This window comes from Cetorhinus maximus, chromosome 8 (genome assembly GCF_964194155.1).
Source record: "Cetorhinus maximus chromosome 8, sCetMax3.hap1.1, whole genome shotgun sequence".
In the NCBI taxonomy this organism is placed as follows: domain Eukaryota; kingdom Metazoa; phylum Chordata; class Chondrichthyes; order Lamniformes; family Cetorhinidae; genus Cetorhinus; species Cetorhinus maximus.
The window spans coordinates 15,430,967-15,458,682 of NC_135886.1; the positions used below are offsets into that span (position 1 = coordinate 15,430,967).

General features: G+C 43.2%; 1 protein-coding gene across 2 annotated transcripts in view; it reads right to left on the minus strand.

Annotated features, from left to right (window-relative positions):
• Positions 1 to 11,769: 11,769 nt before the first annotated feature.
• The window catches only part of foxp4 (forkhead box P4), a 438,498-nt gene continuing 422,551 nt past the window's right edge, over positions 11,770 to 27,716 (minus strand). For both annotated transcript variants that reach the window (XM_078546502.1, XM_078546501.1), the window contains exon 17: positions 11,770 to 27,218. In XM_078546502.1, coding sequence (XP_078402628.1) covers positions 27,074 to 27,218 — 145 coding nt within the window. In that variant the 3' untranslated portion in view covers positions 11,770 to 27,073. The remainder of the gene's footprint in view (positions 27,219 to 27,716) is intronic.

Below are 27,716 nucleotides of genomic sequence, written 5' to 3' on the forward strand. Positions count from 1 at the left end.
AGAATTTTTTCACCCAGAGGGTGGCAGGAATCTGGAACTCACTACCTGAGAGGGTGGTAGAGGCAGAAACCCTCATTACTTTTAAGAAGTATTTGGATGTGCACTTGCAATGCCATGGCATACAAGGCTATGGGCCTAGTGTTGGAAAATGGGATTAGAATAGTTAGGTATTTGTTTGACCGGCACAGACTCGATGGGCCGAAGGGCCTTTTTCTGTGCCGTAAACCTCTATGACTCTATAACTCTATGATTGACTATACAGCGCCTTCAGCCATTTCTTGATATCATGTGGAATGAATTGAATTGGCTGAAGACTGGCACCTGTGATTCTGGGGCCTCAGGAGGAAGCCAAGATGGATCATCCACTCGGCGCTTCTTGTTGAAATGCTTTGATAAAACTGAGTGGCTTGCTTGGCCACTTCAGAGGGTATTTAAGAATGAACCACATTGATGGTTTGGAGTCACCTGTAGGCCAGTCCAGGCAAGGGCAGCAGATTTCCTTCCCTAAAGGGCATTAATGCACCAGGTGAATTTTCACAACAATCGACAGTGGTCACCATTATTGAGCCCAGCTTTTATATTCCAGATTTATTGATATATTTTAAATTCCACCAGCTGCCGTGGTGGGATTCGAATCAGTCTGGAGATTTAACAACTCTCCCTGATGGCGTTCTGGTCAGACTTAGAAGATCAGTCATCTCCCTTTGTACTTCTTTGCTTTGACTTGATTGGTCTTCAGTAAGAGTTGCAATATCTTGTGTATTGTCAGTTTGTGACGAATGAGGATAAGGTTTCTCCTGTCCATTCTGAAGTATGTGCTTAGTAGGATCGCTGTTGATTGTCATTCCTCTGGACAATTACTCCTTCTCTGCCTTGGTGCCTTACCTGGACCTAGACTTGATCCTTTTCTTTCTCTCTTTTCTGTTATACTTCTTGTGATCACTTGTCTCTTGTCCTTGATGGGATTTTGTAGGTTCATCTCTCCCTGCGTTCTCCATGTTCCGTATCCTGGTCTGTTGAGTTCACCCTGGTTCCTTTGGATGGTGTTGCCTGACTTTCTTTATTTCTGGAGTGATGACTCCCTGTAGCCTCTCATTCGTGAACTCTTTGATAATCCTACTAGCCCTGGAATTATTCTTTTAGGTAGGCTGTGGGGAAGCCATTTGCTCAATCTCTTGCTTTACCTCAAACTCCAGCAGGCCTGGTGTAGCAATAAGGCCAGTGTCTTCCAACGTGGAAGGGGTGGATATTTCATGGTTTGGCTCTGGGTCCAGTTCCGGACTTGTGTTACTGCAAGCACCTTTGAGAACCACTTCTGGTGGATTTGATATGTGCAGGTGCAACTTTCTAGAAGGTCACCACTGTTAGATGACTGTGGTTATTGAAACACACTTTTCTGTCACTATAGTTTCATTTTCCATCTTCTCAACATTACAAAGTGGTGAAGGACTATTGTCATACTCAAGTGCTCTCTGGTCTAATTGGTTAAGTATAACTTTGGTGAGAATATGTTACCTCACTTCCTCCTGGACATCTTCTTGGAAAATGGCTGGATCATCAATCTCTGTGGAGAGTGTCAAAAAATCAATGCTGAAGTCCCAATCCAGATCTTCAGTGCAGTTGGACCGTTTCAGGGGTTCAGTGTTGATGTCATCCTTCGATACCTGTTGATTGACGCTCAGGTTGAGGTCTACACAGGCATTTCAACTTAGAGGAGAGAACCCCTGATTGTGAAGGACATATAATGTTTCCAGCATCTGTTGTCCTTTTCCTGCAACGTACTCTTGAATCGGAGTTTGATCCTTCCTGGACCATATAGCTGCGTTTCAGTTGGCTTCAGGCATTGTGTTTCTAACCATGGGTTCTTGGTCTGATAACACCGTTACACTTACTCCTGTATCCAGATTGAAACTGCTGATGTGTCCATTGACACATATATCTGCATTCCAGAATGGATAGCTGGGCTATTTGAGCTCACCCAGGAAAATGTTTCTATCTTTTCGTATCCTCAATTTCTTTAATGGCCTTTTGTGTGAAAACTGTCCCCTTATGTAAAGTTAGAGGCTTTAACTTGGCACACCTTACCAATGTGTCCTATCCTTTCTGCAGTGGGTGCAGGACATTCTTTGCACCTACTGGGCTTTTTAGCACCACGCCTTTGGCCTGGTTTGATGGCATATTGAACTTTTCCTCCATATGGTGTCTTCTTTCCTGGAGTTTCTTTGACATTCCTTTGCTTAATAAACTGGACTGTCACTGGGGGTTTTCTGAGCCAAGGTTTTTGTTCACCTTTCAGTATTGCCCTATTCTGTTTACAGACCTCAGTTTGTCTCACCAGCTGTATTGCTTTCTCCAAGGTTAAGCCTTCCTTGGATTGCAGTAGGTCTGATAGGGTGTCATCAGTAACACCGACTGCAATGCAGTCTTGTATCAATTCTGCTTCTAAGTCTCAATTTTTGCAATCTTCAGCCAGCCTGTAAAGGTCATTAACAAAAGCATCTACTGGTTCACCTGGCTTCAAGACCCTTTTGTTGAATTTGGCCCTTTCTAGAACCTTGTTGCTCCTTAAGTTGAAATAATTATGAAAGGCTTGTAGACTTCTTCAAATTTGTCTGATGCCTCATGCTTTGTCTTGCAATAACATCATCTGCAATTGTTCCAATAAAATAATTGGATGTATTGTCCAACCCTGAAGCAATTCGAAATCTTAAGAATCTTTTCCTCCATAGTGCCCAATTCCATGTTTGATTTAGTCTTTCCATGTGTCCGAATCTCTCAGGCAATGTGAATTTGGGATCCATGGCTGCTCTAAACTACTAGGTGGTTTGTTTTAATCTTTTTTCAAACTTCCCTTGCAGTAATGCAGTTTTCCCATGCTGATCAGCCTCTCACTGTTACCTGCGATCGCTATCTCTTTTAGGCATTTGCCTCTTAAACTCTTCAGACCCTTTAAAACTATTTGCTTGAAGTAACTATTATACTCTCTTCACTCCGTCCCTTCCAGAGAATCAAGTATTTTCAGCTATTTGGCTTTTTCTTCGATTGCTGCCTCACAATCACTATGTGTAATGGTACCAACCTCGGACCAGGACTACAGGGTGTATTGAAACCTGCCCTTGCTTAGAGTGCAATCTGTCCAGTGCTCCCTGATTCTGATTTGATGTTAAATTGAAGATTTGTACCCTTTTTAGGGTTGCTTACCAGTTCCTCGATTGTCGCTAGGTTCTCTGAATCTATTGCTGGATTTGGGATTTCTTCACCGGCTACCATGTGCTGTGGTGCAGCCCTTACTGAACTGAACAGTTGATTTTCTGCCTCTCATCGCCTTTACATCTCTATGGGCCCACCTTGGAATTGCTCAACTGTCTTACGGAGTTCTGAGTTTTGGCGTCGTTTTTCAGGTCAGACTTGCAAACTCCTTTAAAGCTGATTTTTGGGGAGTTTGGGGTCTGTCACATGATTTCGGTGACCTTCACAGCTGTCACTACCATGGCCACCACGTTTTATGTGTAGTATAAACTGAGCAGCCAGCAGCCTCAATCTTCCTCAGTAGAGGAAGAAAGAAGCAAAGATTTCCTTTCCTGACCCACATTCACTGACTCTCTACAGGAATATCACTGTCAGGTGAATAGGCTCTGTGGTTCTCCACCTGTTATTCCCCCTGAAACACATTGTTAGGCCTCTCATTTATACGAGGTTGGAGAATGAGGCTGCTGGCTGTGGAATCAAACAGCAGAGGGCCATACACCCAGAAAAGGGGCAAAGTAAGGAAGTGGTGGGGTGGGGTGGGTGAACATGGGGCTAAGGAGACATTGAACTTTGGCAGTAACCTGCTAACCAAGGTTGAGAAGCAGAATTATTGTCAGAAAGGGTCAAACACCAAGTAAGAAGATTAGTCTAAGATGTTGCTGAGATAATGTTTTTTAAACACCAGGAAATTAAACTGTTCTAACGTCTGGTGTTTGGTTCAGTCAGTGGGGATTGCTAATGGTAATACATGTTGATGGCTCCCCATCTCACCATATAATTGACATAAAAGAAGTGTTCTGTAAAAATATGATTCTTGCTTGATGTTTATTGTGTGCAATAAATTCCAGACGGGAAATATTGCCAAAGTAATCAGAAAAAAGCTGACTTTGAATTATTGAAAACATTATGAGACTTGGAGCTGCCTTTATTTTGAAACAATTGTGATGTGTTTTTACACTGAGCATTTACAGTGGCAAAAATATTAAAACTGCCTTTCCTCCCACAGCAGGTACAGAGACAAGTCATTGAAACAGATTTATCAAACTGAGCTCCCCACCCCCACCCCGACACCCCCTCCCCCGCCTCTGCCCTGTCAAATTGGACCAGCAATGAGTTATGGGATCTTCAGGACAAGACCGAAAACCAGCAGGGTGCAGCCGCTACAAGGCAGGGGGGAGGCTAGATGCCAACTCTCAAGTGGCCTTTCACCCCATAAGGAGGGGGCCTTGTTGCTCAGTAGATATCACCCCTGCCTCTGAGCTAGAAGCTCTGGGTTCAAGTCCAGGACTTGTTGGCCATGGAAAGAGTGTTCATGATGTGGTTCAACATGTTGATAATCAGCCTGTTAATCCTTTCAAAACTTCCCCACTCTTCCCCAAAGGGGGAAGGAATGTGTGAAGATACAAAACACACAAACAAGCCCCATAAAGTGGCATCTGGACCCCAAGGATGGGCAAAAGCTGCAAGACGTTCACTGATGGAGATTTTGCAGCTAAGTGAAGGTTGTTTCCGCTGCACGACAGAATTGTTTGAGGATCGGATCTAGTCCAGCTGACCTGATAGAGGCCCTTAACAATATCAAGGGATTTCAATAGGTTAGCTGGAGAGATGATGTTTCCAGTTGACCTCTGAAGAAGGGTCATATTGGACTCAAAATTTAAACTCTGTTTCTCTCTCCGCAGACGCTTCCAGGCCTGCCGAGCTTTCCCAGCACTTTCTGTTTTCATTTTCTGCTTCCAGTTGTGGTGAAGACCGAAACTGGAGGACATAAATATAAGACAGTCAAATCCGACTGGGAATTCAGGAGGAACTTCCTTACCCAGAGAGTGGTGAGAATGTGGAACTTGTGACTACATGGTGTGGTTGAGGCAAATAACGTATTTAAGGGTAAGTTAGATAAACACATGAGGGAGAAAGGAATAGAAGGATATGCTGATAGGGTGAGTAGGCAGAGGCTCATGTGGAGCAAACCCTAGCATGGACCAACTGGGCTGAATGGCCTGTTTCTGTGCTGCATATTCTATGGGGTAAAATTTATTCAGAAGTGGTGCTATGCAGACTGCACAGATTCCCCACAGGCAGATAGTGCTACCTGTGTAGCCCAGGTTGGTTTCCTCGATAATATTAATGGAGAAGCCTCTGCAGATTGTGGCGGTAGTGTCCACAGGTCCATCTGCTCCCAGGGAATCTTTGTGGTTTGCACAGGGACACAGATGTTTACCCCATGTATTTCTTTTGGGATGGCAACTAACTGGTGGAAGTCTTTTTGAGTTTTGTCTGCTGATGGTTAATGAGGCTCTCTGGGGAGGCAGGAGCACTGAATCTTTCCACGAGTAATGTCATGATTCGGGTTTCTGAGGAGATTGGGGGCTCTAGAAGCCTTTTTGCCCGGGTGAGAGGACTCCTGCTGTTTAGGTTTTAAAATAAGCTTGCTGAAGGACTATAAGATTAGAGGAACAAACCTAGCCTGCTCAGCCAATGGTGTGTGTTATCTTTCAGGGATAACAAACTTAATCAGAGACTTGGGAGGACCTCTGGAGGATACCGGGGCATGAGGTTTGCTTGCAATATCAAGGATTGGAAGAAGGCACAATTGTGACATGAGATTTGCTATTCTCTTGTGTAGGTTTGCAAGATACATTCTATCCAACCTATTTGCGCTCTTACCCAGGCCAAACCAACCCTACCCAACAAGAAGGAAGGGGACCTGACATTCATGATTCCCTCCAGCTGATAGGAACAGGAGGGTGGACGCTCAGCTCAGCTCAGTCCTAAAATGGTCATTAGGGTCCCAGTGACATCATAGACCCTGATTTTCATTACCCAATGTCAACTGCCTCTCTGGGCAAATTATTGGAAAAAAAAACTCTGAGGGACAGTATTAATCATAATTTAAAAGGCAAATTAATTAAGGACAGTCAGCATGGATTTATTAAGAGAAGGCTGTGTCTGACTAACTTGATTGAATTTTTTTGACGAATAACAAGGATGGTTAATGAGGGTAGTATGAAGTAGTCTACATATATTTTAACAATGATTTTGACAAGGTCCTACATGGCAGACTGGTCATGAAAGTAAAAACTCATGGGCCAGAATTTTTGGCTTGGCGAGTGGGGGCGGGGCCCACTTGCCAAGGTGTAAAATGATGCGGGGTGACATTGGGCGTGCGTCCCGACGTCACCGCGTGTCATTTAGATTTTCAGTCGACTCGGCTGTGCGCCCACCAAACCGTCAAAAACCTATTACGGCCATTTAAAAATGAATTAAACCAATAAACTGAGCTTCCCATCCAACCTTAAGGTTGGCGGGGGGGCAGGCGAAGAGCCCAGGCGGCCTTCGCATTTTTCATGGAACCTCATCCACTTGCGTGTTGATGTTTCATGGAGTGTTTATAAATTGAATAAAATTTTTTATAAATATTCATTAACATGTCCCAGCCCATGTGACTCTGTCACATGAGGGGACATGCCTTAAAATTTTTTCTTATCTTTATTTAACTTTTTAAAACTTAAACTAATTTAATGAGATTTCTGCGCTCTTTCGCGCACATGCGCTAAAAAACACAGGCCCCGACTCAGAGAACCCCCCCCCCGCCCCCACTGCCTGCACAGGGAGCGCTCAGTACTTCCAGGCACATGCCACACTGGGTGGGCTTTAATTGGCCCGCCCACGTAAAATGGCGGCGTGGACCCAATCGGGGACACTGATCGGGTCTGCACCCGCCCCCGCCCGTCCCCGCACAACCCCCCTGATGGGGGGACAATTCTCCCCATGGATTCAAAAGAAAGTGGCAAGTTGGATCCAAAATTGGCTCAGTAGCAAGAAAGTAAACAAAATGGCCGATGGGTGTTTTTGATTGGAAAACTATTTCCAGTGAGGTTGCTCAGGGCTGAGTACCAGGTCCCTTGCTTTTTGTGCTGTATATCATTGATTTGGACTTGAATGTAGGGACTATGATTAAGAGCTTTGCAAATGATACAGAAATTGGCCATGTGGTTGATATTGAGGAGGCGTAAGATGGTGAGGAGGTATAAGAAATTGGGATCTTGAATAAACAGGTATTTTCTGCAAAATATAGAACCTTGATAGGATGTGTTAAACAGCATTGATTGTTTCTCTGGAAAGAGGATTTCTAAACACTTTGACCTCTAAACAATTTTAGTTCAGGCTGTCATGTTGACGTTCCTTAGCTGTTAGGATGGCACCCCATGCACCCCCTTATCTATGCAATTGTTTAAAAAGGACCAGAGTGTGACCCTCAGCATAATGTAAGCTTAAAAGCTGACCTTGAGCAGGATGATGAGCAGGAGTGGTAGTAACTATCCTGACGTTTGGTGTACCTGTCCTGTATCCATTGGTCAGGGTAGTTAGAGAGGTGATTGACACTGGGTACACCAGCTCCCAGAAAAGGGTATATATATATATATATATATATATATTGCTGTTATACTGGAGGTGGGGGGCTGAGGTGCTGGTGAGGTGCCAGTGCTCGTTGGGCAGCTGCCTTCTTCAGGTGGAGGATGGACCAGAGGAAGAGGAGGAAGATCAAGAGAAAAGTTTCCTAACACTTCGGCTAGAGATCAGAGTGCTGTAATCACAAGCTACTGAGATCAACACACTCTGTGTCCGTTTATAGATGTTTACAGCGCAGGAGGAGGACATTCAGTCCATCATGTCCTCGCCGGTCAACAAAGATCTGACTACACTAATCGCGTTTTCCAGCGCTTGGCCCATTGCCCTGGAGGCTATGGTAATGCAAGCGAATATCTAAATACTTCTTAAATGCTACGAGAACTTCTGACTCAACCACCCTTTCAGGCAGTGAGTTCCAGACTCCAACCACCATCTGGATGAAAAAACTTCCCCTCAACTGCCCTCTTAGCCTTCAACATCTTAACTTAAATCTATACCCCCTGGTGATTAGCCCCTCTACTAATGGAAAATGTGCCTTCCTATCCACCCTATCTATGCCACTTATAATCTTATACACCTCTATCAGGACCTCTCTCAATCTTCGCTGCTCCAAGGAAAACAACCCCAGTCCATCCAATCTTTCCTCATAGCTCAGACCCTCCAGCCCAGGCAGCATCTTAGTAAATCCCCTCTGCACCCTCTCCAGTGCAATCACATTCTTCCTATAATGTGGTGACCAGGACTGCACACAGAACTCCAGTTGTGGCCTAACCAGTGTTTTGTACAGTTCCAGCATAACCTCCCTGCTCTTGTATCCTACGCTTCGGCTAACAAAGGCAAGTAACCCGTATGCCTTCTTAACCACCTTATCTACCTGCCCTGCTATGACAGGGGTCTGTGGATATGCACACCAAGGTCCCTCTGATCTTCAGTACTTCCCAGGATCCTACCATTCATAGTGTAATCCCTTGCCTTGTTAGTCCTTCCCAAGTGCATTACCTCACACTTTTCCGGGTTGAATTCCATTTGCCACTGCTCTGCCCACCTGACCAGTCCATTGATATCCTCCTGCAGTTTGTCCTCCGGGATCAGTAAGCTGCTCTCAATTGTTATGTGTTGTACATTTTTTCTGTCTAATTCGTTACTGTACCATATCTAAACTGTTGCTTCTTCAGAAACTCAATAAAGTACCTTAAAATGACATATGAGTAGCCGATTGCATATCTTAGGTATCCGTGGGCCCGAATCCAAAAATCTTACAGAGGGTAGCTGTAGGCTGCGGAAAGAGGTCAATGGACTGGTCAGGTGGGCAGAAAAGTGGCAAATGGAATTCAACCCAGAGAAGTGTGAGGTGATGCATTTGGGGAAGTCAAACAAGGTAAAGGGTTACATAATGAATAACAGAATACTAAAAAGTATAGAGGAAGTGAGGAACCTCGGACTGAATGTTCACAGACCCCTGAAGGTAGCAGGACAGGTGGATAAGGTGGTTTAGAAGGCATATGGGATACTTCCCTTTATTAGCCAAGGCATAAAATATAAGAGTGGAGATGTTATACTCAAACTGTACAGAACACTAGCTAAGGCACAGCCAGGGTACCACATACAGTTCTGATCACATTACAGGAAAGATGCGATTACATTCGAGAGGGTACAGAGGAGATTTATGAGGATGTCGCCAGGACCAGAAAATTGCAGCTTTGAGGAAAGATTGGGTAGGCTGGGGTTGTTCTGCTTGGAACAGAGGAGGCTGAGGGGAGATTTAATCGAGGCGCATAAAATTACGAGGGAGATAGAAAGAATGGATAGGAAGGAGCTACATTCTTTTGAGAGACCAATGATCAAGGCTGTGGATTTAATGTAATTGGTGGGAGGATTAGAGGGGAGTTGAGGATAATTTCTTTCATCCGGAAGGTGTTGGGTGCCTGGGGGTGCATTTAGAAAATTCTTGGCTACTGCTTGAGGTGCTATAATTTACAGGGCTACAGACCAAGAACTGGAAAGTGGGATTAGGCTGGATAGCTCTTATCCAGGCAGCACAGACACAATGGGCTGAATAGCCTCCTCCTGCGCTGTAAATTGCTACGATTCAGGGACTGTACCAAACACCCACTGAAAGGCCCCAATAACTACTGCCTTTAACACAGTGACAAAGATAAGGGGCCACCCATTATGCGGACATGAGTGGCCCTCAGTGCAGGAGAGAAGGGGTGAAAATCCAACCTAGTGTGGTTACTTGCTTTACATCAGGGCCATTCTTGAGTTTCCAAATATCTGGGACCTTGTCGGCAATTTTAAATCTCTTGATCAGATTTCACTGGTATTTTGTCAGTTTGGTCCTGGCAAGAAGGTGGGTCGGTGAGGTTCAGGGATATAGAGGGAAGGTGGGATTGAGGGATAGGGTGAAAAGGGTAGATAAATGGGATTGAGAGATAGGGGGAGAAGTACAGGGACACACACAGAGCCACATGTACAAGGTCAATAGGTATTTGGATACCTGAATTCAGTAGAAAACATTCAAATAAAAAGAGTGATACACACACACACTCACACTCGCACACTGAGACATACAGGCATACTGACACAGGATCACAGAATCTTAATAGCACAGAAGGAGGCCATTCGGCCCATCATGTCTGCACCAGCTTTCCAAATGAGCATTATGACCTAGTGCCATTGCCTTGCCTTTTCCCCATACCCCTGCACATTGTTTCAATTCAAATAATCAAATAATAATTGAATGCCTCAGTTGAACCTGCCTCCACCACACTTCCAGGCAGTGCACCCAGACCCGAAAAAGCTTTTTCCTCACATTTGCAAATCACGTTAAATCTCATTCTTGATCCTTTTACCAACAGGAGCAGCTTCTCCCTATCTACTCTGTCCGGGATGTAGGTGTCGCTGGCTTGGCCAGAATTTATTGCCCATCCTCAAGGGTCAACCAAATAGCTGTGGGTCTGGAGTCACATGTAGGCCAAGTAAGGACAGCAGATTTCCTTCCCATTAGTAAATGGGAATTCTTCTGAATTCAGGTATCCAAATATCTTTTGGGTACCTGACCTTGTACATGTGGCTTTTAGTGAACCAGATAGGTTTTTAATGACAATGGTTTCATGGTCATCATTAGATTTAATTCCAGATTTTTATTGGATTCAAATTCCACCATCTGCTATGGTGGGATTTGAACCTGAGTTCCCCAGAGCATTACCCCTGGGTTTCTGGGATACCAGCCCACTGACAATACCACTACACCACTGCCTCCCCCAATGACTTTGAACATCTCTATCAAATCTCCTCTTAGCCATCTTCTGTCCAAGGAGAACAGTCCCAAGCTCACCGATCTATCCTCATAGTTGAAGTTTCTCATCCCTGGAACTATTCTTGTAGACCTCTTCTGCACTCTCTCCAATGTGTTCATACCCTTCCTATAATATGGTGCCCAGAACTGTACACAATATTCCAGCTGAGGTCTAACGAGTGTCTTACATAAATTCAGCATAACCTCCCTGCTTTTGTACTCTATGCCCCTATTAATAAAACCCAGGATTCTATGTGCTTTATTAACTGCTCTTTCCACCTGTCCTGCCACCTTCACTGATCTATGCACATATACACCCAGGTCCTTCTGCTCCTGCACCCCCTTCAAAATTTCACCCCTTATTTTATATTGTCTCTCCATGTTCTTCCTACCAAAATGCATCACCTCACATTTCTCCACATTAAACTTCATCTGCCACCTATCTGCCTACTCCACCAACTTGTCTATGTCCTTTTGAAGTTCTACATCGTCCTCCTCACAGTTTACAACACTCCCAAGCATCGTATCAGCTGCAAACTTTGAAATTGTCCCCTGCGCGTGCGCATGCACACACACACACACAATCACATTGACACACACCCTCTCACATCCTGACATGCGCACACACCCGCACACACTCTCGCGCACGCACACTCGTGCACACACTCGCATGTACACACACACACACTCCTATACACACTTGTGCGTGCGCACACGCACACTCGCGCGTACACACACACTCAGATATAATAACCCTTTCTGTATAATGTACTGAAAAATCTTGAACCCTCCACACAAAAAGGCCACAGTTTTTAAACAGTGTGATAGGTTTTTTTTATTGCATTTTATAATGCCATTGTCAATAATTAGTACTGAATACATGCAACTAAAACTACTGTACATTTGTTTAATGTCTGCTGTACAGACAGGGAATATCGGGTTACAAATATGCCAGAGATGTTGTTACAGCGTGAAAGGAACGGTCAGTGACTGAAAGAGGGATGATCGCTATTCCCTGCAGGTCACAGACAGTAATGTAATCTTACAAATACCAATACGAGTGAGAGAGAGAGAAAGAGAAGAGAAAGAGAGAAAGGATGTAGGAGAGAGAAAAAGGAGGAATAAATCAACAATCTCTTCGGATTAAATGGATGGTTGTCGATAACTGTGAGCTGTAGTCCTTACTCTGCCTTAGCCTAAACTGCAATCAGACGAGATTAAAAAATAAATATACAAAGTAAAATAGATTTAAAATTCTGTTGTTCTTTTGATCACAAGCGTTTGCAACCACTTTGGGCTGTAATACTCATTCACTCTCACAAATAAGTCAGATGCCAAGTGATACCGTTTTACCAAGGATGGCGTCAAGTTTTCGCCAAACTGCAAACTACGACAGTGAGAAAACCTGTATAATGCATTTAAAAAAAAAATAATTTACACCTCAAACCAGGTTTATATTGGATCTCACAGGAGGAGCTTGGAGAATGGGGAGGCTAACAAAGCCTTAAACATTGCCACAAGGGTAAATGCTCTTTATTTGAATTTTTTTTTACATTTTATTTTAAACGAGGGTTCTGATGAACAGTTGCTCCATGATCCTGAAAGGTCCTGCTTTGCGTTGTCAGCATTTTCTATTCTTAATTCAGATTTCCTTCATTCCTCTTTTTTTGATAACTTAAGCCAAATCTTGTTGACTGGTTGGTTTTTAGTTCATTGTTTAATCCAGTCAGTATTTTAATCGTCAATCCTCCAATCGTGCTTCACACACCCTTGTGAAAACATTAAGAGCCCAATGACCTCACCTCCCCCGTAACATCATTCAATTCCCAGAATCCCAGACCAATAAGATATAAAGTAATAGGCGACACACACAAATCGCTCCTGGTGGGGTATCACACTTCAATGAAGTCGCAAAGAATCTCAAACCTAACTGTAGAATGCTTTCATATGCAACATTTAGGGAAAATAAAATGCATTGACCTAAAGGTTTCCAAGCTATGAATCTTCATCCGTCATGACAAGGAGTTTGTATTGAGGTTCAGTTTAAGTCTGTGGGCTGGTCTCTTGCAGTCACTGGATTGCCCAGTGTCCACTAGAATAGGGCATTGTCACCTCAGAGTGGAGGACTTTGGGCTGTTGGGAACTCCTCGAGTGGCCTTGCCCCCATTTTGTGTACTGACCTGGGTGCCATGTGTCAACTTGGGATCAGCTTGAAGGACCAACTTTTACAAATCCAAGAGAACTGGGTTTTTTTCCAGGTTTGTTGGCGATTTGATGATGGAACACCGTGACAAAAAAAAACTCATAATGCCTCAAATTGTTTTGAGGCCTTCGCTACTTTTCAGATTTAGATTCTTTGGGTAACACACATCAATCAACAATGTCGTAGAGGGTAATTCTTGGGAGAGACAGCATCCTTTACAAAGGGTGGGAAGTAATAAATCCATTTGATTTCAATTTTCCAATTTTTTACTGCTTCCTGTTCCGATGCCCATGTACCCTAACTTTACAGCTGGAGGCATGGGGCAACTGGTCAGGAGCGAGATTTCGGGCTGGTTTCTCCCACTGCTGCGCAGGCTGGGAGTGCACCTTAGCACAGGCCAGGGCTGGTGCCTGGCTCTCGCTTTGCTTCGCATGCCAGATATTGCAGACATCCTGGCACCAGCGCTTTCCTTGCAATTGGGGGGGAGGGTCAAATCGAAGTTAAATCAGAACTGGGGACTTTGGGAAAGGATTCTGTCTCTTTGGAGGAGAAACTGGAGAGTTTACTGCAAAAAAAAAGGCAGGAAGAATCAACCTGGTCCCTTTGAGTTGTGACATCACTCCCTTTGTCGGAAAAAATGGAAAGTAAATTCCTCTGGGCCAGCTATGCAAAATAGGCAATAATGAATTGACAGCACATTTTGCACAGATTTCAGTCCCAATACGTTTCTTATTTCATTTCACAGTGAGCAGAGCAATCCTCCCTCCTCTCCCAGTGCTCACACCAGGACAGTGTCCTGACACCCCCCATCCCGCCACTATCGACACTCTCCAGATTCAATTAAACTGTCCACATTTTCAGTAGCATACACCCTCTCCGCCATCTCCTTCCTTCCCTGGCTCTCGGTTCAAGGCAGAGAAAAGGACGAACAAACCCTCAACAACTCTTAAAGCACGCAGGGCAGGTAAGGGGAGGGGAGTGAAATCACACTCTGCGATATTAGCATAGGACATTTAACTCACTGCATCCCAGATCCTGAATTCACTGGTACAATAGAAGACCCATTTTAGAGGGTTTTACTTCAAACGCTACCATGAAGGTAGCAAAGATTTTCATTTTACGAATGCCTGGTGTACTTTAACACTAATATGGCAAAGTGTAATTGCACACCTTTCAATTTAAAATCACTGGTGCAAGTTTTTCCTTTGGAAATGCATATTTTCAGCTGCTTTGGATGAGGGATAAAAAGAGATTGCAAAACAGAAACGGTGAGTATTTGAAGTTAATATTTGAACACAGAGGGAATATCCCTCCTATCATTTAATTTTTGGTCCTATTTATCATTTTTTAAAAAAAAAATGCTTTTCTTTGAGGTAAAACGCATGGTGAATATAGGAATAATTTGAAAAGACAATAATTAAAAAACCTCGCATTTGAGAGAATTAACCTAACACACTGAATAGGGAAGTATCAAAATTATTCTAACTAAGATAAATATACAAACATTACCTAAACCACTTATTTTTAAACCTACATGTTTTTTTCCCCCCAAAAAGTTAATAACATCAACTCAGATGCCATATGGAGTAACAAAGCAGTCAAAAAAAAAAGGTTTAACTATCCAGCTATATAACCTGCCACGAGCCAGAAAGGAAGCACACTGAGAGCAGAATAAGCTAATCTAAAATCAAAATCAGAGCTTAAAGCCGTACAATAAACAAGTGGAGGAACAATTCATGTTCTTAGGAGCAAGCAACTTACAGAATATACATCGATACATAAAATATCGCAAGAAACTCTCTGCCCTTCTTTAATGTCTGTTTTGACTAGGTAACTAATAGTCATGTTATGCACTTTTGAAACTTTTTTTTTTCCTTTTTCTTTACAGAAGTGTCTTAAAGCATTTCTTTCCTTATTTATTTATTGAAAGTTCAGTCCTTGAGGTCTCCAGATCCTTCCTTTGAAATACGGAAGAAAAATAAAATTAAGAGCTATTTTTTTTTCAAAAAAACCAAAAAAAGAAACCCCCAATTCCAAGCATCTCACTGTTGGGTTTGTGGAGCGACAGCTTCAAGCATTTATTAAATCAGGCCGGTTTTCCACAGCCACCCAGACCCTGCCACAATTCCTTGGGATTTGCAGTTTCCTGGGAAGACAAATCTCTCATTCTACTTGGTTGCTGTTGGGCGTGCTTACCCTCACCCTTACTTAGGCTATGGCCACCTCACGCAGAATACCTTTATGAAACAAGGCTACATCAACCAATCCAACCTACCCCACTTTCAAGGAGGCGAGTTGGTGGGTGGGAAGAGGAGGAATTGGAATTGCCATTAACCAGGGCATCAGGTTATCTAAAAACTAATAATTACATTTTTTACTGAGTGAAAATATGCCATGTAGATGTGGGATAGTGGAGTACTAGATTCAGGTGCAACACAGGTTAGATACAGAGAAATGAAGGTCATACGGACTCGAAACGTTAACTCTGTTTCACTCTCCATTGATGCTGCTAGACCTGCTGAGTTTTTTCAGCATTTTCTGTTTTTGTTTTAGATACAGAGTAAAGCTCCCTCTACACTGTCCCATCAAACAGTCCCGGGACAGGTACAGCACGGGGTTAGACACAGAGTAAAGATCCCTCTACACTGTCCCCATCAAACACTCCCAGGACAGGTACAGCATGGGTTCAGATAGAGTAAAGCTCCCTCTACACGTCCCCATCAAACACTCCCAGGACAGGTACAGCACGAGGTTAGATACAGAGTAAAGCTCTCCCTACACTGTCCCATCAAACACTCCCAGGGCAGGTACAGCACGGGGTTAGATACAGAGTAAAGCTCCCTCTATGCTGTCCCCATCAAACACTCCCAAGACAGGTACAGCACGGGATTAGATACAGAGTAAAGCTCCCTCTACACTGTCCCCATCAAACATTCCCAGGACAGGTACAGAACGGGGTTAGATACAGAGTAAAGCTCCCTCTACACTGTCCCCATCAAACACTCCCAGGACAGGTACAGAACGGGGTTAGATACAGAGTAAAGCTCCCTCTACAGTGTCCACATCAAAGATCCCCACAGCAAGTGCAGCACAGGTTAGATATAGAATAAAACTGTCTGTACAGAGCATCAACAATACATTCAGAGCAATGTCTTTCCAATATGATGTTACAATTTCTCAGAAGTACAGCCTCTCTTGTGGGTCTGTTTGAATGAGATTCCTGGTTTAGTGCTGACTTCTGTTCAAATACAGGCAATATTGCATTGTGTCACTTTTTTTTCCAACCATGGCAGACTGTGTTACCATGACAGCATTGGGGCCGCATTAATAAAAGCTTGAAGTTGAAGAAAAAAGACAAAGGGAAATTGTTGGAATAGTCAATTCAAACCCAGCAGTGAAAAGGATTCTCCTTTCAGTTCAGAACCAGCTCCAGCAGAGAGCTAGTTAGCTGCTCAAACAATGTTCTGTGCATTATGGAATGTCATTAAACTCATATCTTCGATGTGGATTCTGCTCACAAAACCCAAAAGAACAAGAATCACAAGTCATGGTCCCTACTATGGTAGGAACTCAAGATTCATTTAAATAAGAATGGAGTAAAAACAGAGACACTTAACACAAAGTGAACAACTTTTCCCGAGTTACATTGGTACAATCGATACCAGCAAGTGCATCCTGTCCTTTAGTAAAATTCTCACCATTGTAAAGGTTTCTTTTTGCTGAGGTACATGTTAGTAATAATATGTTAATTTCATGGACCTTTGAGTCTATAATCCATCCCAGGGACATACTATTACCATAAGTGCAGGTGGAAGAAATGGAGCATGAGATACATTCACTGTGTGCTGAAGTTTATGAGAGGTCAAATGGTCCAACCACAGTTTTTAAAAAAAATTGAACCAGCTTCTGATTTGGGATTATGTATTTACACAGCAAGGTAGCTCTGTTCCTCAACCCCATCCATATACCTATTGCTATAAACCAATACTGAAATTCTCACTAAATCCCCAACACCTCTACATCCCACTGAAGTACAGTACGTGCCAAATCAAGGGTGAAAGCAAACTCAGATCAGTACCAAACAACTGTCCGATCACAAGATTCCTTCAAAAAACCAGGAGGAATGTTAAAGATAGAACAGATGCAGGCCAATCTGTTCCCTAATGAACCTAGGTAAAATAAAGTGAAGCAATAGGTAACAGCAGGAGAAACTCGCTATGCTTGTGTACGTGTTAGCCAAGTTAGGCTTGTTAACACTCTTATCCAGGGTCTTGATCAGTTAGCTTTAACTCCTGTGCTAAACCATTTGATTTTCACTCATTTATTTTTTTTGGAAGTTCACATCTTAAAGCTAATGTTCTTGACCCTATAAGATCAAAAAAATCTTTAGTAACAGATGGAGCATCAGGATGTTACAGAGAATTCCTGATCCTTGAAGATTCCTTGTATTTGGTGCTTTCAAAACATTCGACTGATGCTTAATAAACTCTGTTGCCTTCTTTGGATTTTTGGTTGTATGTCCTAAGTATTTGTGAGGTTGTGGTTATTACTTTTAAAAAAATCATTTTAAACCCTATTCCTAATTCCAACTAAACCAATTATCCTGGCTTCTGGCCACGGATTACAAGGAGGTAGTAGCACTACATTTTGCAGTGTTTCTGACATGAAATGTTTAGGAAGGGTTAGATGTGGCTATCAATGCATTCTCACTCTGGGCCAGTCTGAAAATACAAAGTTGGACCAAGGAAAGTTAAGGAGAATTAATAGAGGCTTTCAAAGTCTACGAGGTTTTGAGAGAGTGAATGGTGAAAGGCCGTTTCTACTGGTTGGTGAGTTGGATCACTGACTGAACATTATCACAGAAACCATGAAGGAAGAAGTTGGAAGGAATATTTTTACACTGATGGTTACTAGAACAAGGGGTAATTCACCACAACAGGTGACTGAGGCAGAGTCTGGAACATCATTTAAAATGGGAATTGGAGGAGTATCTAAAAAGGGAGAAAATTAAAAGGATTCTGGGGAAAATTGGAGTCAGCAATTTTGGGGCTGGGTGGCGAGTCCACTTTTTGAGGCACACAGTCTGGAAATGATTAACTAGATAAACCAGACCAATGCTCTCAAGAATTAGACAACTGGAGGTATTTTATTCTAGAAGAGGTAAAAGCCTCATAAAAACCGTGACAAAGAACTCCAATCTGAATTATTCCTGAAACCTTTGCTACTCTTTAGTCAGATTAATGTCCCATTGGTAAGTAAGCCTTGGAACACAGAGCTGAGGACAGGTGAAAGGAACAACAAAAATGCTTGGGGAGAGAAGGCCAAGGTAAAGTTGGTCTTTTGGTAGAAACAAGTGCTATTATATTTATGGTGCAACAGGTTTATTTTTAATGAGTGTGGAACACAGGGGACCAAGGACTTTGCTGGTGCCTAGTGCGGCCATTTCTCTGACAATTCCTTGATAGACTAGTAAACAGTTCTCTGATGTACAACTCGCTAGAAAACAACATCACTTGGTTAAAAGAAAGAGAACACATTTAGGTGGTCATTCATAAGCATGAGATTGGGCTTTGGTTCCACCAGTTAATTATAGGGCTGTGAAACATGGACTTATTCTCCAATGCATGCCATAACTTTGGTCTTACAATCAGCATGAAGAAAATTGAAGCACCAGCCTGCTCCAGGGAAGCCCTATCTCGAGCTCAAGGTTTCAGTCCATGACCAGAACCTGTCAGCAGTGGATAAGTTCACTTATCTCAGCATCACACCCTCTTGACCTGTCTGTATTGATGACGAGACACATGCAAAAATTGCCAAAGCAAGTGTAGCCTTCGGCAATCTTCAAACATCAGTCTGTGAACAAAGGGGAGTAAGTCTGCCCACCAGACTGAAAGTCTGTACAGAACAGTCCTACCCACTCTGCTCTACACATGTGAGACTTGGACTGTGTACCATGGTCATGCCAAGAATATCACTAATTTCACTTGAGCTGCCTTTGGAAGTTTCTGAAGATCAGATGGCAGGACAAAATACCAGACACTGAGGTGCTTACACGCCAAGCATCCACACCACATTGAGACAGTCACAACTGAATTGGGCTGGTCACGTAGCCAGAATGCCCGACACTCTCTTATTGAAGCAAATCTCCCATGCAGAGCTCGAGTCTGGGGTGCGCACTCATGGCCGTCAAAGGGAGTGTCACAAGGGCACTCTGAAAACTTCACTTAGGAGTTTTGATATCGACCCCAAGTCCTGGGAGAAGCTCGTCCAGGAATACTGAATCTGATGCTACCAAATAAAAAAATTTGGTGTGGCCTCCTTTGAAACCAAGCACGTATCAGAGGCAGGGAAAATTCCAAGCCAGCAGCTCATCCAAAACTCAATTGTCTGCAGTATCCTGTCCTGTTTGCAGCAGAGCATTCAGGGCGCAGATTGGCATTAACATTCCCCCAAGTACCCACTGGAATCTTACTAAACATGCAGCTAATGAACATGGTCACCCTCATGTCAAATAAGATAGATATGGCTGCGTACATGGTTTTGGACTGAATATTAAAAACAATTAAATCAAAGCCTAGGACTCACATTCTACTGTGAAATATTGGAAATGATTAAGTTTTTGTGGAGGAGTCATTAGTGAGATTGCGAATTGGATGATAGTGAATCGGCAGTTCATTTCGTGTGCAGTGAAACCAATTGAAAAGGAAATCAATTGTGGTGAAGAGAAGGGTGCTAATTCACTATTGCCATTCTGTACTTCCACCAAAGAGGGAGATTAGCCCTTGCTAGACTTTCATTCGTCTAAAAATGAGTGATTAGGATGCACCAGATCAGATATCTCATGGCCAGCTGATTGCTGCATGGATTTATTTACAAGTGCTTCAGCTGAGGTGAGAGTGACTGTCCTTGACATCAAGGCAGCATTTGACCAAGTGTAGCATCAAGGAGCCCTGACAAAACTGGAGTCAATGGGAGTTGGGGAGAAAGCTCTCCACTGGCTGGAGTCATATCTAGTTCAAAAGACGATGGCTATGGTTGTTGGATGTCAGTTATCTCAGTCCTGGGACATCACTGCAGAAGTTCCTCAGGGTAATGTGCTCGGCCCAAAATCTTCAGCTGCTTCATCAATGACCTTCCCTCCATCATAAGGTCAGGAGTGGGGATGTTCGCTGATGATTGCACAATGTTCAGCACCATTCATGACTTCCCAGATGCTGAAGCAGTCCATGTCCAAATGCAGCAAGGCCTGGACAGCATTCAGGCTTAGGCTGATAAGTGCCAAGTAACATTTGCACCACACAAGTGCTAGGCAATGACTATCTCCAACAAGAGAGAATCTAACCATCTTCCCTTGACATTCAATGGTATTTCCACTACTGAATCCTCCACTATCAACATCCTGGGGGTTACCATTGACCAGAAACTGAACTGGACTAGCCATATAAATACTGTGTCTACAAGAGCAGGTCAGAGGCTGAAAATTCTGCAGAGAGTAACTTACCTCCTGACTCCCCAAAGCCTGTCCACCATCTACAAGGTACAAGTCAGGAGTGTAATGGAATGCTCTCTACTTGCCTGCATGAGTGCAGCTCCAACAACATTCAAGGAGCTCAACACCATCCAGGACAAAGCAGCTCCCTTGATTGGCACCCTATTCACCACCTTCATTCCCTCCACTATCAGTACACAGTGGCAGCAGTGTGCACCGTCTACAAGATACACTGCAACAACTCACCAAGGCTCCTTTGGCAGCACCTTCCAAACCCACGGCCTCTACCACCTAGAAAGACAAAGGCTGCAGACACACGGGAACACCACCACCTGGAAGTTCCCCTCCAAGTCACTCATCATCCTGACTTGGAAATATATCACCGTTCTTTCACTGTCACTGGGTCAAAATCCTGGAACTCCCTCCCTAACAGCACTGTGGGTGTACCTACACTGCATGGACTGCAGTGGTTCAAGAAGGCAGCTCACCACCACCTTCTCAAGGGCAATGAAGGATGGGTGCCCATATCCAATGACAGAATGAAAAAAAGACTTGGTCTGTACTGAAACATTGGAGAGAAAATGATCCTTTTCCTTCTTTTCCTTATTCTCTTTTCCAAAATGCCTAATGGCACCAAATGGCATTAGTGCTTGCTGAAATTATTATTTTTCCTCTCCCATACTCAAAAAGATTTCCCCTTTTAAGGGTTTTAACTTCCCTCAAAAAAATGCATTTTCAACAAAACATAAACAAGCCAGAGGCAAAATAAATAATAAAATGTTAAAAAAACTTTGGATCAGAATCATAACTCAGCCAAGAACAGAAAACTGAAACTCAATTTTCGAATAAATAATAAATGATTCTAATTTTGAATTTATTGTTTCTTTGGAACAAGTTTCAAAACTTTGTTAGTTTCTAACTGAGGGACATGAAACAAATCCATTTTGGTTCAAAGTCACTGCCCCTCATTGTGGATCAACGATTGTGTTTTGTGAATGGCTCCACATGGGGGCTTTAAGCTGATAACTCGTTCGGAAGGGTTTTATACTCACCTTGTCTTAGCTCTATAGACATTCACTTTTTGAGTCTGGGAACAGTGACAGCCAGAGTTTGAGAAATTGCTATTCACTTCAGATATCCAGTCACAAGTTGAACAGAGACGCGAGCTGTGATTTCCCTAAAGCTTGTGTTTAATGATCAGCCCTTACGCCGCATTCACAAGAGGGCCCAGGCTAGTAGATACTTTTGCCATTTAAAAGAAAATAGTTATCTTTGGTCAATTGCAAAATAAAATTTTAAAAGTGGAAAAGATTCAAATTTAGCCGTTTACAACTTCTTCATTCAGAGTGGGAGTGGATGTGGGGAAAGAGCAAATCTAAGTGTTGGAGAGACTCTGGGGGTAAGTTTAACCTGATCCACTCAGCACTAATCACCCTCCTGTTTTACTCCACAGTGACGTCAGTAGAATATCTAACCAGTCCAGATATAACACGGGATGTCAATCTGATTCTGGCCAGGGAACATTAAAATTACCACCCCACCCGCACCGCACCCCCTCCCACCCTGCCCCCTCTTCCCCCATGTATCTGATGTTTTTGCGAGTCTGTTGAGAATACAGGGACTGACACCCATCGTTAAGCAAAACTTATAGAGCCTGGAATTAAGCAGCAAGTGGCAGAAAAGGCTCAAGGGGCTGAATGACCTTACTCCTGCTCCTATTTTTGAACACTAGGCAAATTCAGCAAACCCTTGTTGCCAGAGAAGAACCGAGCTTCAAGGGGTTGTTAGTTCAATGTAAATCCACGTCACTTTAATCCTGTTTCCCTACCCAGTACTCCCTTAAAGTCTGATTCATCGTCTCAAGCATGGGCTACTGAGTGTGGCCACTCCCAAGAACACTGAGATCCCGCACTAACGTAAAGCCATTCAACCCTGACCTGCCGATTCTGACTGCCCACAATTTTCCATGGAGGAAGAGGGGGCAGGGTGGGGAGGGAATGCGGTGCAGCTGGGGTGGTAATGGTCACTGATGACTGAGCCAGAAACCTACAAAAACGGTTAACCTGGTCCTGAATTTCATCAAACTTTAAACAGCACTATCAGGTGAATTGTAAAACTGATGTTCCATTCATTTCTGTGGGTTTCCCACCTGCTGAATTAAGCTAAGACCCTCAAAGTCTCTGGATATCAAAGGGCAATAAAGGGAGTCTGTGAATTCTCAAAAAGACAATAACAAACAAGACATCATGTGATTGGGATTCTTGTAAGATCCTGAAATTCTGCTGCATTGTTTTAAAAAATGCTAATTATCACATGAAAAAAAATCAAGATATTTCACCATGTGTGCCAGGTTAGTAATAATCTTTTACGGTTTTCAGGATTATGAAGGCTTGTGATGTGTAATATATCAGGTTTGATAATTAATTAGTGGTCATTACATTATTCATGATTCCACTTTCAATGATATAAATGACCTTTTTTACTCAGTAATGGTGTTGTCGTGGAAACTCTAATGCCTCATAATATTTCAATTTTTCCCTCCTTGTTTCAAAATGTCATTGAGACAATTAATCTTTAACTGCCTTCACCTGAGGAAAAAGAATCACAAGATTTATAGCTTGTACGTCCAGAGTTTTATTGGATCCTGTACAACTGGGGATCTCCAACTGGTGATCCATGGGTCCCAGGTAGACTTGAATCCTGTCAATCTGGCCTCATAATTCAGCCCTAGTTATGTTCATATTTCTTATTTCTCTTTAGAGTTTCTGGGGCCTGGAAGCTCGGAAAAGGTTTTCTTTGCACTGTACCTCCACTGTTAGTACCAGCAATGTAAGATTTCTGCAAATTAATAAGAGCAGGGGGTCTGACTCCAGAAACACCTCCTGGGTTTATGTACCTGCGCTACCCAAGAGAGATGGAACACTTGGATACCTTGGAGATCACTCAGCGTTTTGTTGCATTTTTTCCCTTCCAAACCCTTAACAATAAACCTCACGGATCCTGTCACAACATCTGGCACTGAGGTACTACAGCAAAAGGCAAGACCTGTTACAAAATAAAACATCCCACCAGTGCTCCACATGAAGCCTCTGACCACTCCACATACAATGATGGAAGTTGATAGCTCAAAGATCGGGCTGTGCTTTCAACTTACAGGCTGAACGTGAACCTGTGATGATCCGTTGACAAGCCTCCTGCTCACTGCACTCACCAAACCCCTTTGTGTGAAGTCAGAGGGCAGAGATCTGGCCCTTAGTGGTTGAGTTGGCAAGATGGAGAGAGAAAAGCACAAGTTGACTCGTACTGAGGCAAGTTCCTGTTCATGTGCCATTGGCTGATCACAAGGATGATCAGTGAGCTAATTGATTTTGACCATAACAAACATCTGGAGATGAGAATGGGGATTGATGGTTCTGGTTTCAACGTGCAACAACATCATAACTGCATTGGTGTAAAGAGATTTAGGATTTCACCACATCCAGTTACCAGGATTAACCTTACAGACCGAGTCATCTCAGAAAAGGCAAAATTAATTCTCTGTGAACAAGTATATTGATAACCAGTGAGTGGCTTCTCTCTCTCACTTTCTCTCTCACTTCCTCTGATTTTTTGTCGTCTCTCTTTCCTATCCCTTCATTTCCTTCCTCAAAGGAAGTTAAAACACAGAGAGGAATTGTGTTGAATTTTCTGACCATTAGCTGTGAATTCTCAAGAAATCTAGACAGTTGGATAACCTTTCGTTGAGAGCTGGAACCTTAAACCAGATTTTTACTGGAGTTGCCTTCCCAGGAATGCTACAAGATTCCTCCCTACGGAATGATAGTCGTCTCCTGAAGTGCTCACACACAGAGACTCTGCTTTCAAACTTACTACTAGGCTTGGGAAATAAAGGTCTAGGACCTGAATTGTGACTGGTTCAATTTCCATAGAGATAACCCTGTTTCCCAAAATAATTTTGCTGCTTTCTCTCACTCAACTAAAGAATGGTACCAAAAGCCATTCTGAAAATGCCCCATGGGCCAGGAACCTGTGGAGCTGAGATTCCCAGATGAGGAAAAGGTGGGCTGTGTTATGAGGACCACCCGCAAAGTGGGTGATGAGGACCCACAGGATGTGGTTTATGGCCAACAACTGTGGTTGAGCGTCATGATCCATGGGTTGTAGTCAACACCAGAAATTTGAGATAAGTCATATTCCGTCTGACAAGCTTGGGCATATCAAGGAGGCCATTCAGGTTACAATCGGACGCCTCAGTTACATTCATTTTAAATGAAGACTCTACTGCTGTGTTTGAGTTGTAGGCATTCCATCCAGTTTTGAACTGGATGGTTTCGTTTAGGGATTAGATGCACCATAATTGCAGCAACCAAAAATTGGAATTTTGATTTTGTGCGTGGGTGGATTATTTTGAAGAAACAAGTGGAATCAATCTTCACGAGTAAGTGGACTGGCTTTGTACATCTCCATTGCAGTTTCTTTCTAATGGAGGAAACCCCATAGCCGTGATCTATCCTTATCTAGAGTCCCTTTCCCCTGCCCTTGCCCGTGCCCCTTATTCTGCCTCATCGTGTTCTAAGTCAAGAAACAGTGACAACCTCTAACTCTGTGGTGATTTTGGCAACAAGAAACATTTTCCTCATCGAGCTATTCCCAGCCACAACATGGACCTCATGATAAATATACCTAACAGAGATGACATCACTGCACCTTGTTTGAACTGTCAAGTCACAGAGAAATACTGTAAATATATCAAATTTCTTTTTGGTAACTGAAATTGCACAGCGCATTTGTGTTAAGTAAAAAAGAACATTATTTCAAAACAATGAAGGATAAGTGAATACTGTGTCTTGGTCACTAATATCTTCGATTTGGTTTTGTCAAAGTCATTTCACAGAGAAACTCTCTCTCTCTTTCTCACTCTGATGCAGGGTTTGTTGAGGCTGCTTTGAAAACTTGCCACAAAAAACTGAAACCTGGTCTTGGGTTCTCTTCCCTCCTCCCACCCTCCAGGGGCCCTCCACCTCCCACACCCCCACTATCCCCGACCCTCCCACCCTCTTATAGAATCGCAGAAATTTACAGCACAGAAAGAGGCCATATGCCCCTTTGTTACCCCTCCCTTCAGCACTCCTCTGCCACCCAACACCCTCCTGCCCTCTGCTTTCCCCTTGCCTTCCCTTTCTCCCTCTTCCTGCCTCTTCCCTTCAGTCCCAGAAGTCCATAAGTGCTGTCTGCTTGCTGGCACATTGTTTAAATGCCCATTCATCATGGGGGAACCTACACAGTGAGTGCCAACACCAGGGGTTACTGTAAGTGATCAGCATTAGAAATTCTGGATTCCAACCCCCCAACCACAACACTTCCGAAAGCCAATCAGGGGAAAGATTCTCTGACACAAAGCAGAGTCTCAGTCAGTTTGGATGGAAGTATTACCAATGCAGCCCAAACAGAACCAACAAGAAATATTCTGCTTTTTGTTCGGAGCTTCACATTTCTTTTAAGGTATATTAATATACTGTCCTTAAACCCTTTTACAGGTGAGCTTTATAGAAAATTTCTGTGCTTAGCTTTAAAACCTGACGCCTGTAAGGAGTTAACACCGACTATTTGGCTCTCTAACCATTTTCTCCACAGTTGTACCTTTGATTAGGTCTCCGTCAACATTATCTAATCTTCAGTCATTTACAATACAAAGCTTAATGAGAAAGATTTAAAAGGTTGGCCCTTTCCTTTTCCCTCCCAAACCCAATCCCCTCCCCAACCCATTCCCCCGTTCCAGACATAAACACAAAAGCTAAAATAGCAGTGGGAGTTTAAAGACAAGTTAACACTGTCCTCGATAGCTCTTTCGTTTGAATCTCCTCAGATGTTTAGGCCAGTGAGCGTGATCTGATACCCCAGAAACAGTTCCACAGTTGCCCTCTGCTTAAATACAATGTGCCTGTTGAGCTATCTACAGCATTGGATACAAAAATTTCAAATTGAGGTACCTTTAAAGCAGGTTGAAAAAGTCTGTTTGGGGCCCTAACAGTGAATAAGTGACTTATTCACATTGCAGGTCTGTGTGACTACCTGGCAGTCAGAAGACTATAATCATCGCTGTGTTAGTGACAAAACATTTGGGAAGAAAGATAATAAAATTGTCACCAGCTTTGCTTTGATAAGTTGGAGCCATTCAATCTACACCCAACAAGTTGGTTTGTGTTCCAAGGCTCCATTATTAATGGACAATCAAAGCTGCCATTGGAGTCTTCAAGTATCTATCGGTGTTTGAAGAACTTGCTCCTTGCTTTGATCACTCAGTCCAGGTGAGTTAGACCCAGGAGATGCTGTTATGATGGATGTACAGGTATGAGGTCTGACCCTGTTTTTTTTTTTTGTTTGTTTTTTGTTTAATAACTTGAAGTGCTCGAGTTCCATGTTATTCCAATTCCTCTGCTGTTAGCTCCTCCTCCATCTCTCTAGCATCCTGCATTTCCGAATTCACATTGGCGGTTGCGATAATTGAGACAGACGGGTCGTCCTCCTCCAACTCTGCAGGTTCCTCCTTGATGTGCACTTGGTGCCTGTACAGAGATTGAGAAGTATATTGGTGCTTAATAACAGATTGGAGAATACTTCCACATTTTTATGCTCTTTAACACGCTTTACATTAATTCACAACTAGACTAAGAAGGGACTCAGCTGCTGCAATCGGTAATTGCATCAGAGGATCGTAAGGAATGGAAAGTGACGGATTCTTGGCCTTAGTCAAGTCAGCGCCGTTGATGCCTCAGGCTAGGAAGCAGAGACAATGCCAGGAATCCCATTCCACATCGTCTTTGTCTAGAAAGGTCATGCGTAGGTCACCCCCATAGACTGCCAACACTCAAGAGTTCAGATAGAAGCAAAATACTGCGGATGCTGGAAATCTGAAATAAAAGCAGAAAGTGCTGGAAAAACTCAGCAGGTCTGGCGGCATTGTGGAGAGAGAAACAGAGTTAACATATCGAGTCCATAGGACTCGTCTTCAGAGCTAGAGAGAAGTAGAAATGTGATGGGTTTTACACTGTTTAAGAGGGGGT